Source organism: Phoenix dactylifera, chromosome 2 (genome assembly GCF_051530095.1).
Source record: "Phoenix dactylifera cultivar Ajwa chromosome 2, Ajwa_hap1_PhDact_Kaust_v1.1, whole genome shotgun sequence".
Taxonomy (NCBI): Eukaryota; Viridiplantae; Streptophyta; class Magnoliopsida; order Arecales; family Arecaceae; genus Phoenix; species Phoenix dactylifera.
Genome location: NC_143191.1, coordinates 11,038,216 through 11,050,843, shown reverse-complemented (window position 1 = coordinate 11,050,843; position 12,628 = coordinate 11,038,216). Strand labels below are relative to the sequence as shown.

Genomic DNA, 12,628 nt, shown 5'->3' with positions numbered 1-12,628 from the left:
GGAGGTGTAGCCAGCCTATAATACATACTACTTTATTCAAAAGATACAGATTAACTCAAGTGCTTCGGGGTTCTAAACATCTAATAAGGTGTTAAAAGAACAATTAGAGTAATCCTAATAATAAACCAGTTTTAAAATCACAAAATGAATTAGGCCATTTTTTTATGTATTGAATATGTAGATAATTTTTTTAAAAAAAATTGTACCCGTGCAATTTCTAATAAACTTGGCAGTGTATCTATACCAATTAACTTTAGATTCCAACCAAATAATGTAGCCTAATTTGATACCAATTAACTCCAGTAGTATAACACTTTTTCATCATCAAAAAGAAAAGAAAAAAAAATTTGAATCATTGTCTTCAGCAGCAGGTACAGTGGCAACAAGATTAGTCATCTTCCCTCTTTTAATACATCTGAACTACAAATCATAGTTATGCTTTCATGTTTTTCCAGGACTCATGAGGGCAGTGGATTAAATTTGATTTTCCCAAATACGGAAAGCCCACAAATGTAAACAGGAACAATAAAACATATTAGCAGGTAAATCTTGTGAACTAGTTCCCTAGTGATTTTCTTGTTTTCCTCTGTTTTTTTACATACGATCCCCCAAATCCAGACACAAAAAGGGAAAAAAATCTTTTCAAGCTCTCTATTTTTTTGGTGGGTAACTATCATAAATATCTCTAGCAGATAGTATACTTATATAAACCGAAAAAAAAGAACGGCTGAGAAGTTAACAATACCATCTAATCAAAAGATCAAACTAGAAAGTGAAGAGTATATTTTACATAAGTATTCCTCCATTACATATTACCTGAATAAACAGGAAGGACCACCTACTGCATAGGATAATATTATAATTTATACAGGAAAAAGGAAAGGAACACCATTTTTATTTCCTTTCCTTCAGTTTATGCGAAACCAAATAGAATATTGAAATTGCCTTTGCTGCCTTTTGGCAATCACCAATCAACAACAAATCCAGGTGACCCATAAAAGATATTAAATTTTCCACTTAGGAAAACATGAATCATATGTTTAACACCATACGTCATCACAAATTTATAACATACACAATGAAGTATGCAAATAAGTATCACCTAATACATGTTCCAATTAGTCTAATTAAAAACCTTAGTCAACAGTTACTGAGAATTAAATAAGCTATAATCGCATCAATGATCAAAGTTTAGCAGCACTAAAGAAGACAGAGTAAAGGAGATCTCCGACCAAATAATCACTTGAGGTTGATAATGAAAAACCAAAAAAAATGTGTCCACTGATTTAACCACCTCCTCTTTGCGAGCATTTATATTCTATATATACACATGCACAAAAATACAGAATGCTCATGCACATAAATGCACCTGCAAAGATACATACTTATGTATGTATTCTATAATGCACACATAAACTAGGCATCAGTTGTTAACATGTCAGCATATTAAGGTTTTCTCTCCTGTTTAACCAGACAAATGTCTCATCACCCGGACAAAGCTTCATGAGAACATAATATTGATACCATATGAAAGCATTAACAAATTACCTCATTTTCCATGTCAGCTGTGAAACTATAATCGGCAACCTCCGAGAAATGATGGCAAAGAAATGCTGACACCTAGAATCGCAGAAATTTAAAAAGAAAAGGTCAAAGGAAAAACTAGAACACCAAATATCATAAGATTAAGCTAGCAAATGGATGAAATTGCAGGAAACTGCCTTGATGTCAAAATAACAATAGAAGTAAAGGAAAATATTATGAAGAACAGTGTTTTATAATGCAGCTTATACTACTGCCTATAGGCTCGAATATGCTATGTGGTCCCTTGACCACACTGCATTGCTTATATGTAGTTATTATATGTGGTCACCAGTAAATGGAGAGAACAGATAGCCCACTTAGCATTACACAGCTGAATATACAGCCTGCTTACTATTGTACAGCTAATATATGAGCCTGCTTAGCATTCTAGAGCCACATAACCAACCCATTCTTACGTGGGTCCAAGCAAGGGAAGTAGGTTCAAGCTAATGGTTAGGCTTGATCTGGGTTTCAAGTGGGCCTAACACAGGCATTGACCATTTAAGATGTTTATTATCTTATAATTATTGTCACTGAGTATTAGCTACAAAAAAATAAGCATTAATTGTTAGTTAATATTGTTACCAGTATTATTATTATCCATCCAAAAAATATAAGTATCATTATTGTTCTTATTTGTGTTTAATTTATTATGCTTATTTTTAAATAGCTAAAGAATAGTAACCACTTATGCACCTGCATATGCAGTCTGCATGCTGCATACGCACAATACGGTCCCTTAACCGCCTGCATATCACAGCCGCCTTTTAAAACATTGACAGAGAAAAACAGCATACTTTTAAACTGGATATTAGAAGCTTTGCTAGGTATATAACAGAATAACATACGAGCAAGTGAAGGCATATTTTAAGAAAAAACCATGCCATCAAATGCAATTAGCTATCACTAAGCATTTCATTAGTTCATTTTCATGTAAAAAAGGGTTTCGACCGTTTGGTATGCTTAATGTAAGAAAAGAAAGAATCAACTGCATATGGTAACAGAATGCGGCTGAGGCTAGAATATCTATGAAACATATCCCAAATCAAATAGCAATCCAAATAGATTTTCTTGAAAATTTCTTTGGACCTTCAATAAAGTAAATCACTTGCCAAGGTTGCAGAAAATCATGACATACCATGCGACCACGAAATTCAGGATGGAGCACTCGATTTTTCATTGTTACGTAGTTTCTGTCCTGCATGCACAAACAATTCAGGTAATCAAGCATTGAACGTAACCAATAATCAATTTTAAATTTTCAATAGTGTTAGGAAGAAAAGGCATTTAATATTAACATTATGAAATGAACTAATGAAGTATAAACATATGACGTTTTTATTTAACATTTAATCACCATTTCTAAAGAGAAAAAGGAAATAACTCATAGCAAATAGATTGTACAATTTACCAGTATCTTATTCATAAAATTCAATAACTATCTTCAGTAGTTATACATGGCAACTTATAATAAATTACACACATCTTCCATAAGACAAACTTTTAATTTTAGTGTGCATTTCTCAATCTGTATTTACAGCTGCAGTTAAATCTAGCAAAACATCATCCTGGTCTATATGTCAAATAGATTGTATGTACTCATAAACCATTGTAAAGAACTTTAGTTAAGGAAATCTAGTTATTCATTTTTACAAGAATACAAGGTTAGGGAATGGTGCCATGTTGGTGCAAATACCAATTTCATAACTTTAAAATATTAATGACTAGATCTCATAAGACCATTTATTCTAGATAAATGTATTTTTTCTATTTTTCGAAAGTGTAAAAGGATCTTAATTGCTTGCTTTTTCCACATTCTTTCTGAAGGAGAAAGTCTAGAGATGTTAGATATAATTAAGGAGCTCTAAATGACAAAGAAACGTGAAAATCAGTTTGATGATGCAAAAAAGAAGACATCTTTTTTCAGTCTTTTCCTGTCTTTTCTTCGTCCTTCTTTGAGTCTGAGGGCTAGCAACTATTCAAGGAAGCAATCATCTACATGAGTTCAGATATGTTCCTATGCATTTTTGCTGCATAAATATCTGAAACTTTTCCAGAGTAATATTTATTTTCACAACAGAGTTTTATTTCAGGTACATGCCTACTATGGTTTCAATGTTCCGTATAGGAACAATACCAATAACCCATAGCTTTTGACATTCTCAAGAGCAAAAAAAGGAACTTTTAGCTCAAGAGCAAAAGGTAATAGAGAGTCTCTAGTTATAAAGTCCACGTCAAACTAGGTCTAAGCTATACTTTAATGAATTGAGCCACCTAAGTCATCTTCTACCTATAATTACACATCCAAAAACAAAGTCTTGGAACCAAGACACCAGTTTTATGGAATACCCAACAAAAAAGATGCATATCTTTCCCATTAATCACATGTATACAACTACAACTCCTGATTTGACAAGATCAAGAAGGATACTTCGGTACTAAAGCAACTCATTAGTATTTTTCTACCTTAGCAAATTGCAAACAGAGGTCATCATCCCAATGTTGCACTACTTCATCATTTTCTACTTCAGTAACAGGAGCTTGCAAGACACTAATTAATTGCAAAGTGCAATCTTGAAAGTTCTTGTAAAGAAGTGCTTACTAAATCAGAAACAGAAGTACTGCCAAACACGACCAAATTCTTGCTAACAAAATTAAAATCAATTACTTTTTGTAAAGGCAGCTACCATATGAGCATGTCTTTTGATAAGTTTGTGGTTTCCAACAGTAATTCGAAACAAAGAGTATGACTAACATATATATCTAGGATAAAAGGTAAGAACGCTAAGATAGCAAGCAAGTAATGACAACCATCCAAATGCACTTTCGTAGAAGAAGGCAACTATGCAAATCAAAAAAATACCTGCAACACTTTCATTATAGATGCATAAGTTGACGGTCTTCCAATTCCAAGTTCCTCTAGCTTCTTAACCTTGACATGTAAAGAGTATATATATTATTAAAAGAATGTAATGAAATAACAGATTACCAACTAACTAGAGTTCATTAATGAATAACAATGCAACTAGAGTCATAATCATAGTCCGATAAAAGATGCAACCGGAGTCACAATGAAGGAACGCCGAACTGACCCAAACTGGGCAGTTCGGCCTATACGGAACCGACCCAATACCAACCGAAAACAGTACGGCCATGCGGGTCGCTTCGCGTTAAAAAAACAACCTCACCACTCCTCCTGTTCGAATGAAAGCTTTGAGGGTCTTCGAGAGCTCTCTAGCCTGCTCTCTCCTCTAGTTCGAACGAAAGCTTCAAGAGCCTTAGCCTCCACTCTCTCTCCACACTGGATGTCGCTCAAGGTAAGCCTCCCCCTCCCTCTCTCTCTTAATCCCCATCGCTGCATCAGGACAGCTCGAAGCTACTTCGACCCTCGTGAATCCCTCCCCATCATCGGATGCCTTAGCCTCAATCATTCCCCATCATCGGATGCCTCGGCCTTGGTCTCTCTCTCTCTCTCTCTCTCATAGGTGAATCCGAAGGCCCTAACCTCCCTCTATCCCTCCAGCTCTCTCTCTCTCTCTCTCTCTCTCTCTCTCTCTCTCTCTCTCTCTTATTCCCTCTCGTTCTTCCTCTCCTCCTCTCTCAATTTCGGTACACTCCAGCATGGCACTGTATGGACCCTACCATTCTGGCAGATCATCGTCACAATCATAGTCCAATAAAAGATGAATGTCATGTGATAAAACAAAGAAAAAAAAACAGCAATTTTAATATGAAGATGATAGGGAGTACTCACCAATGATGCCTCAGAAAAACGTGGTGGGGGTTTGGTATAATGCTGTCTAGGATGCACTTTAACCAAAGATAACAAATCCTTAACCTATGAAAAAATAATAGATTAGGATTAGTCATAACAATTTAGAAGCCAAGTTTTCACATAGAAAGAGCAAATACAAAGGAATAACATGAAATATAAGTAGAATAAAAGATACATTAACATATGGATTATGGCCTAATATATATATATACTTACCTAGTCACATGAGAAACTTGTGTTCAGTGCATGCATCAACAATGATCCAGATAAGAATCAAATAACCCACTTATGTGCATTTTACCATACCTTCAATTTGTGCAGAACCTCAAAAGCTGCTTCGTGGACGTTCTCTTCCTTGTTATCATTTCCATTAACCCTTGCTTCTTTGTCCTAAAATTGCACAACAGTTTCAGAAATCTTCCAGTAAATATGCTGGAGCTCAAAGCAGTTGCATAATGCAGCTTAATTAAAGCCATTTTCTACCAGTAACAATCATACAAACTTCTGAATTCACTGGGATTTCAGAAGCAAATTTTTGAAATTTCGAAACCACCTTCTTCCTTTAAAGAAGTTATCATAGGAAAATGCCACATCTTTAATTTGAGCTTATTGAGACTGGATGGACAATAGTGTCTTAGAGTTGCACATTGAGGATGAGTTTTCTGATCAATTATAACATCTCACCAAGATCATAAGGATGCAGATAAGTCATCTCTAAATATAATACCCTTTCTCAAATATTAAGAAATAAAAGTACAAATATGCTTCATATTAACAACCAAAACTGTAAATTTGTCTTGATATGTTTCATAATATTAACAATAAACAAAAAAGTTTGTCATATCAATTTAGGGTCAGTTTCTTATATCTGGACCAACCAGCACACAATTATAAGCTCGCCATATTAAGACAGTTCCAATGTCAAGCACTACAATTCACAACAACACAATAACATATTAATTGTAAATATATATAATGAACTTGCAATTAGTGACTGAAACTATCCAAATTTTTAGCTGTCAATAACCAGAGCAAAAACCTTTAATCCCATAAAAAGTGATTCCGAGATCTATCTACTACTACCAAAGTCAATAACACCCTGTATGGCAATTACAACAAGGGTCTTTAACCATCCTCTGAATCAATATTGATGCAAGAAACAACTAACCAAAAAGATGTTTCAGAATATTCCAAACAATGAACTTAGAAGTTCTACATTATTCAAGGTAAAGTATTCATTAAGTTTTATCTGTACTGGTTATTGATTATTAAAATGAAGATTTCACTGGGAGAACCATAAACACTGATTTTACCTGTCCAATGATACAGTATTCAAGTCTTTGGGGCTACAAAGTGTCATTAATTGAGTCAGCCAGAATTCATGATTTATAGCTAATGCCTCTGCCCTTTAATGCCTCCACCTCTCATACCACAAGATGAGGTATCTCTTGATACTTTTCTTGATAGCACATCAAAGAGTCAGGACCTAACTTTACATCCCCAACAAATTTCCATCTTAATGGACACTTAGAAATCTTCAAGCAGGAAATATCCATTTCACATCAATCACAGAAGACTCGCATTCAAGACTTGTTTTCAAAGGAGCATGACAGTAAACATCTTTGTGTTTCTACTTTCTAGCATGCTTGTTATCCCAATTTTGCAGACTTTCGTCATCCCAAGCTGTTGGATTTCAAATATATTAACTGAACAATATGACACAAAAGGTAATGTCACTTACAACTAGCAGTACGTAGCTTTGCATCACCGAACAGAAATCAAACTTTGCTTTCCGAGGGTCAGGAGTTAATGGTTCACTAAGACCTAAAAAGCTTTTCTAACGTCAAGATGCAATGGTAAACTGCCATCTCAATTAGTTCAAGAGTCATAGGATCACTAAAAGTAATTAAGTTTGGGTTTAAGAGTCATGAGATCAGTTGCATGATCAATTATACTCTCACTCAAGGATTAAAAGTATACAGTGTTGTTATAATGTTGACCAAGGTTGACAGCACATACCACATGGCATGTTGCATGTTTGCACTATTTCTGCAACCGATTATATCAAGGAATGCTTTCCTCTCTCTTGCTCCTTTCTTGCTTGATCTTCTTTGTTATAATTTGATTGTTACTGACTCTTTTACCTTCATAGTCATCTTTTCCTTTTGTTATTCCTTCTTTCCTTTCTATTACTCCTTCAACTTGTCTTTTCCCTCTCACTTATTCATTTCTTCTTTCCATTCTTTATATTATACTCCTTTCCAAGGTCTGTTTTGCCGAAACCGAGGCCTAGACCGGTTGTCCGGCGGCACGAGTCGGTACTTTTCCGTACCATTCCATGCTGAGCCCATACCAACACAATAAAGGAGGCAGGAGAGGGGGAGAATGGGAGAGAGGAAAACAGAGAGAGAAGAGAGAGAGGAAAACAGAGAGAGAAGAGAGAGAGGAGGGAGAGAGAAGAAGGGTGGTGAAGGCCGGCGAAGGCTAGCGAGCTGCAAAAGAGGCGGAGGAGAGGCACTGCCTTCTCTGCGCGGCTCGCCGGCCTTCGTTGCCCTCTCTCTTCCTTCATCTCCCTCTTCCTTCCTCCCCCGCTCGCTCTCTCTTTTCCTCTCTTTCCTTCTCCTTCTCCCACTCCAATGGTTTTTTGTTTCGGTTGCCGGAACCGTCCCGGTTCGCTGCCGGTATGGCTCGATACTCTCCGAACCGCCCGATTCGGAATAGTTCCACCGACCATGCTCCTTTCAGACTTCCCTTTTCTCTTCATATTTTCATCTTTCACTTCTCCTCAACCACCTATTCTCTCTTACAATTTCTTCAAAAAAAATGCTATTTACCTTATCTCTTACGCTTCAAAGGAAAATATTATTATAAACTATTCTATCAACTTGTCAATATGAAATTTGTGACCTATTAGGATGCCAAGGTGCCTTTCTTTTCTTTTTCAATTGTCAACTCCTATGCCTTCGTGTCATCTTACCTTAACCAATTTATTTCTATTTTATATAAAAAAATGTCCCTTAATAAAGGAGTCTGACACATAACTATGGGTGAAAGGTAAGGGTTTCGCGAGGAATCTCGTACTTAGAGCACTTGTATCTTAAATTTTGCAGTAATAATAACATATTCTTGATATTATATCTATTAAAATAATGACACTATTAGCTGAGACATGTCAGTCAACTGTAAGATATGTTAAACTTGGAAAAGCTTCAAATCATTCAATATGTTGGTCACATAAGCATGTTAGGTCAACTCTGTTACATACAAAATTTGATAGGCTTCATCCAATTCCCCTAACTACAATTTTGATGAATAAATGATAATTGTGGAAAACTAATAAATCCTTGATATTAGATAAAAGAAGCACAAGATGATGTTAATCTACCTTAATCTCACAAAAATAAAGAACAGTTAAGAATATGAAGATTGACAGATGGCAGCCTCTTCCTACATTGTAGCACTTAGATTTTCAAGCTTGTCTGCACTATGTAAATTGCTATGCAGATTGAAATATAATAAAAAGATGACAACAAAAAAAAAGAAGTATATTAAAAAGCACCAATTGCACGAAAGTAACCTAATTTAAATAATAACATATCTAAATTTAAGTAGATTAATCAAACAATGGAACGTATAAAGCAAGAAATAATGAAAAATTGGAACCATAAAAAAGAGTCCATGAAGACCTTTGCATAAGTGAAGTGGATATTATTTCAGATGATATACATCAAAAGCATCCCAGTCTCTCATTTGTTGAAGATTTTAATGCAAGTGGATAAGACTGACCTCATAAACTGCTTGATATCCTGGAAACCCAACTCGTGAACCAACAGATCGGAAAATCGTGTTTCCTTCTGAATTCCCAATATCAACTTGAATCTAAAGCAGAACATGGTATTAGGAAATATAAAAATGATATGCTCACTGCATTGGCTATACATGGATGGTAAAAAATGCTAGAAAATGTCATGCGCAAAAGAGCAACATACAAACAAATATCATCAATAAAAAGGGCCAGAGATTTGAAATGATAAGACTGCTGCATTTCATATAAGAGAACTAAGAACAGGTAATTTGCCAAAGGAAAAAAAAGTGTTAGTACATTGCTGCAGTGGCTTAAGCCATAGTGGAAAGATTAGGGCCTGATTGGCACTGGTTTTTTTTTCCTGTTTCTTTTTTAAAAAAAACAGAAACACGGAATACAACACAAAAAAACATGTTTGATTACCCTTTTCTGTTTCTATTTTTTTTAAACAACTTCCATTATTTCTATAAAAAAAAAGAGATCAAGAAAAATTTTCATTTCCAATTTTTTTAAAAGTAGGTTTCCACCCTTCTCCTCTCAACCCCTCTTCTTCTGCCCAATCTCACCCTTAGCCCCATCACTACCTCCCAAGCACACCGGCTCCCCGGGCCTGACCGGCCATCTCTCCGCCCGATGCAAGCTATCCCCTATCTCGAGCCGCGTGGCCGGCCCCATCCCCACTTCCTTTTCCTCTGCCGCTCTCTTGACTGGCTTTCCACCCTATGTCAAGCTCTCCCTTATCATCAACCATGCCGCCGGCCTCATCCCCCCTCCCTCTCCCTCGTCGCCAGCCCTCATTGGAAAAATAAGAAAAGAGTGAAGCAAACATATTTTTTGTTCTTAGAAATCTGAAAAAAATAGAAATAGATTTTTTGTTTCCAAATTGATTTACAAAAAAAGTGATAAGTACAGGGTGTTTTTTTTTTTTTTTTTTTTTTTGGGGAGGGGGGGGGGGGGGGGGGGGGGGGAGAGATTTCTAATATGATGTAAGACAAAGTATAGTACATCGCTGATGCCATAGAATGGCATTGCTTTCGTACCACTTTGCTGATGAACTGGTCATTGTTAATTGTTTTCATACTACTTTGTTGATAAACCTATGTTTTGCATTCTTCTCTCTCTTAAAGTTAAGCCCAAAAATGATTATGTAGCATTGAGCAATTTCCAGCAATCTGATATAGAAAGCCACATAACTCTGTACTAAAGCAAAGTGTTAAGCTACAAGTCGACAACTGTTTGCTGCACAAAAGAGACTATTCCAGCATTTCTCCTTTTATCAACTTTTTTGTCTCTCAGCCCATCATTGTTTGTTGTAATGTCGCAATTTATAGTGTGCAACATGCGAAGTTTCTTCATAAGAAGACTAGGGATAGACAGATGTCATGTGTTGACAAACACCACAGCATGATCAATCCTGCGCATTCCTTCCATAACATCGGGCATCAAGGAATTTCATACCATACACAGTAAACATAGCACATCTAACTTGTTAAAGCTTGGGGGATACACAGGTGTGTACCATAAGTTTCTATAGAATTACTTCCTATCACTATCCTATAGTCTCAAGATAGATATTCTTATGCAATACAATTTTCATTATTTTAATTTTGATGTTCCTAACAAGGTTAAAATACTGGCCATTTATAACATTATATCAGCTGTTATAACAGCTTCCAGCCCCCTCCATGACATTATATATAATAACAGAAAGGATAACGGCAGTTTTAATGCAATATATAGCAAAGTCGGAGGAACTAGTACTGGGCACCATACCGATTTCCAGGCGGGACAACTCGGTACTGGCCGTGTCGGGCCTGTACCGAGAGAGGGCACCACACCGTAGGAGAGAGGAAAAGAGAAAGAGAGCGAGGGGGAGAGGGAGGGCCGGAGGAGGGTGGCGGCCTCCGCCGGCCCCCCGCGGCCTCCGCTGGCCCTTCCTCCCCCGCTCGCTCTCTCTCCTTCTCCTTCTCTGGCTCCGACAACGGATCTCGTTTCCGTTGCCGGAACCGTACCGGTGAGCCACTGGCAAGGTTCGCTGTACCGGTCGGTACCAGTCGGTACCGAGCGTACCGTACCCGTACCGATGGGTACCGGTATCGGTACACCAATGTCGGTACGGTTGGTACCGAGCGTACGGTACCGTACCGACACTCGGTACGCCTATACTAGTGCGGCACCGGTACGGAGTTCGGTACCGGTACGGCGAACCTTGGCCACTGGTATAACTCGAATCGGCTGGAACTGCCCGGTTCGGAACGTGTTCCACCAACCATGATATATAACATTATAATTATCCATTATAATGCAAATAATGGTCATTATTTTCATTAGTACCACTTCCCTAATAAAATACTATTTCTCTTGAAAATTCAAATATGCATCAATTTCCTTCAAACAAGATTGTACAGTCTAAAATATAATATTTTTATCAAGTGAATAGTGATTGGACAAAAAACGCCATTACTTTTCCATCATGACCACTTATTTCCCGTTATTTTCAATGATAATGCCATTATAACAGTGATTGTTTTAATACTAAAAAAATTAAATAGAAAATTTTGAGGCAAATAATGGCTGTTAATAACCATTCTAACGGTCAATAATGGTTGCAGTGAGGGCAAGCAACTCGAATGTTGCGTCCAAGCAAATGAATGCCCAAGGAATGTTACTTGCAGCATGGTGTGTTCATTGTACAAAATTTTTGATGTTGGTATACATTATAGTAAGGTACGCAGTACCGACTGTACCGACGTACCGGTGGGCATCGGTACTGGTACGGTACCGAACCAAACCGAGCCGAACCAGTACTGTACCGATGGGGCTAAAAGCCAAAAATAATTTGGAGCCGGTACGGTTCGGATCGGTACGGGCTGGTACCGGGCCGGTATGGGGCGGTACCGGTCGGTACGGTTTGGTACCGAAATATGTAGTTGTACCGTACTGGTAGGGTCCGGTACCGGTATGTACCAGCCGGTACCGACCCGGACCGACCGGTATGGCAGACCATGCATTATACAATAAGCAAATTGCATGTAAAATCAAACCAAATGTACTTCAGAAGGTAAGTGTCAAATTAATTAAGAAAACAAACAACAAGGTCAAAATGTTACGCATTCTAAGCCTGAAAGATGTTTATAATCCTAGTGCATGTAACTTTAGGTGGGAGCAGGATGATTAAATGAAAGTGTCATCTACTTATTATCAAGAATCATGAATTACTAAGTTACGAAATTGAGATCACTTCATCTATCAAAAGAATCTATTCTGCTTTAAAAAAACAAGAAAAAGAAAATCAGTATTAAATAGCTACGGAAGTGATCATATATCACCGGTAATCCTCATAACTGGTGTTTATCATAGGCACAAAAATTATCACCGTACATCCTGAAAAAATTTTGGTGAAAAGATTTCATGGTTTCTATAAAAGATGGTATTTTATCAATCTAAGAGTGAAAAATAACATA

General features: G+C 36.9%; 1 protein-coding gene across 4 annotated transcripts in view; it reads right to left on the bottom strand.

Moving 5' to 3' along the window:
• The window catches only part of LOC103706593 (DNA topoisomerase, type IA, core), a 49,777-nt gene that overhangs the window by 13,732 nt on the left and 23,417 nt on the right, over positions 1 to 12,628 (bottom strand). For all 4 annotated transcript variants that reach the window (XM_008790742.6, XM_017842642.4, XM_088715293.2 and 1 more), the window contains 6 exons: positions 9,146 to 9,238; positions 5,666 to 5,749; positions 5,339 to 5,422; positions 4,448 to 4,516; positions 2,723 to 2,782; positions 1,549 to 1,620 (listed from right to left, as the gene is read on the bottom strand). In XM_008790742.6, coding sequence (XP_008788964.3) covers positions 1,549 to 1,620; positions 2,723 to 2,782; positions 4,448 to 4,516; positions 5,339 to 5,422; positions 5,666 to 5,749; positions 9,146 to 9,238 — 462 coding nt within the window. The remainder of the gene's footprint in view (positions 1 to 1,548; positions 1,621 to 2,722; positions 2,783 to 4,447; positions 4,517 to 5,338; positions 5,423 to 5,665; positions 5,750 to 9,145; positions 9,239 to 12,628) is intronic.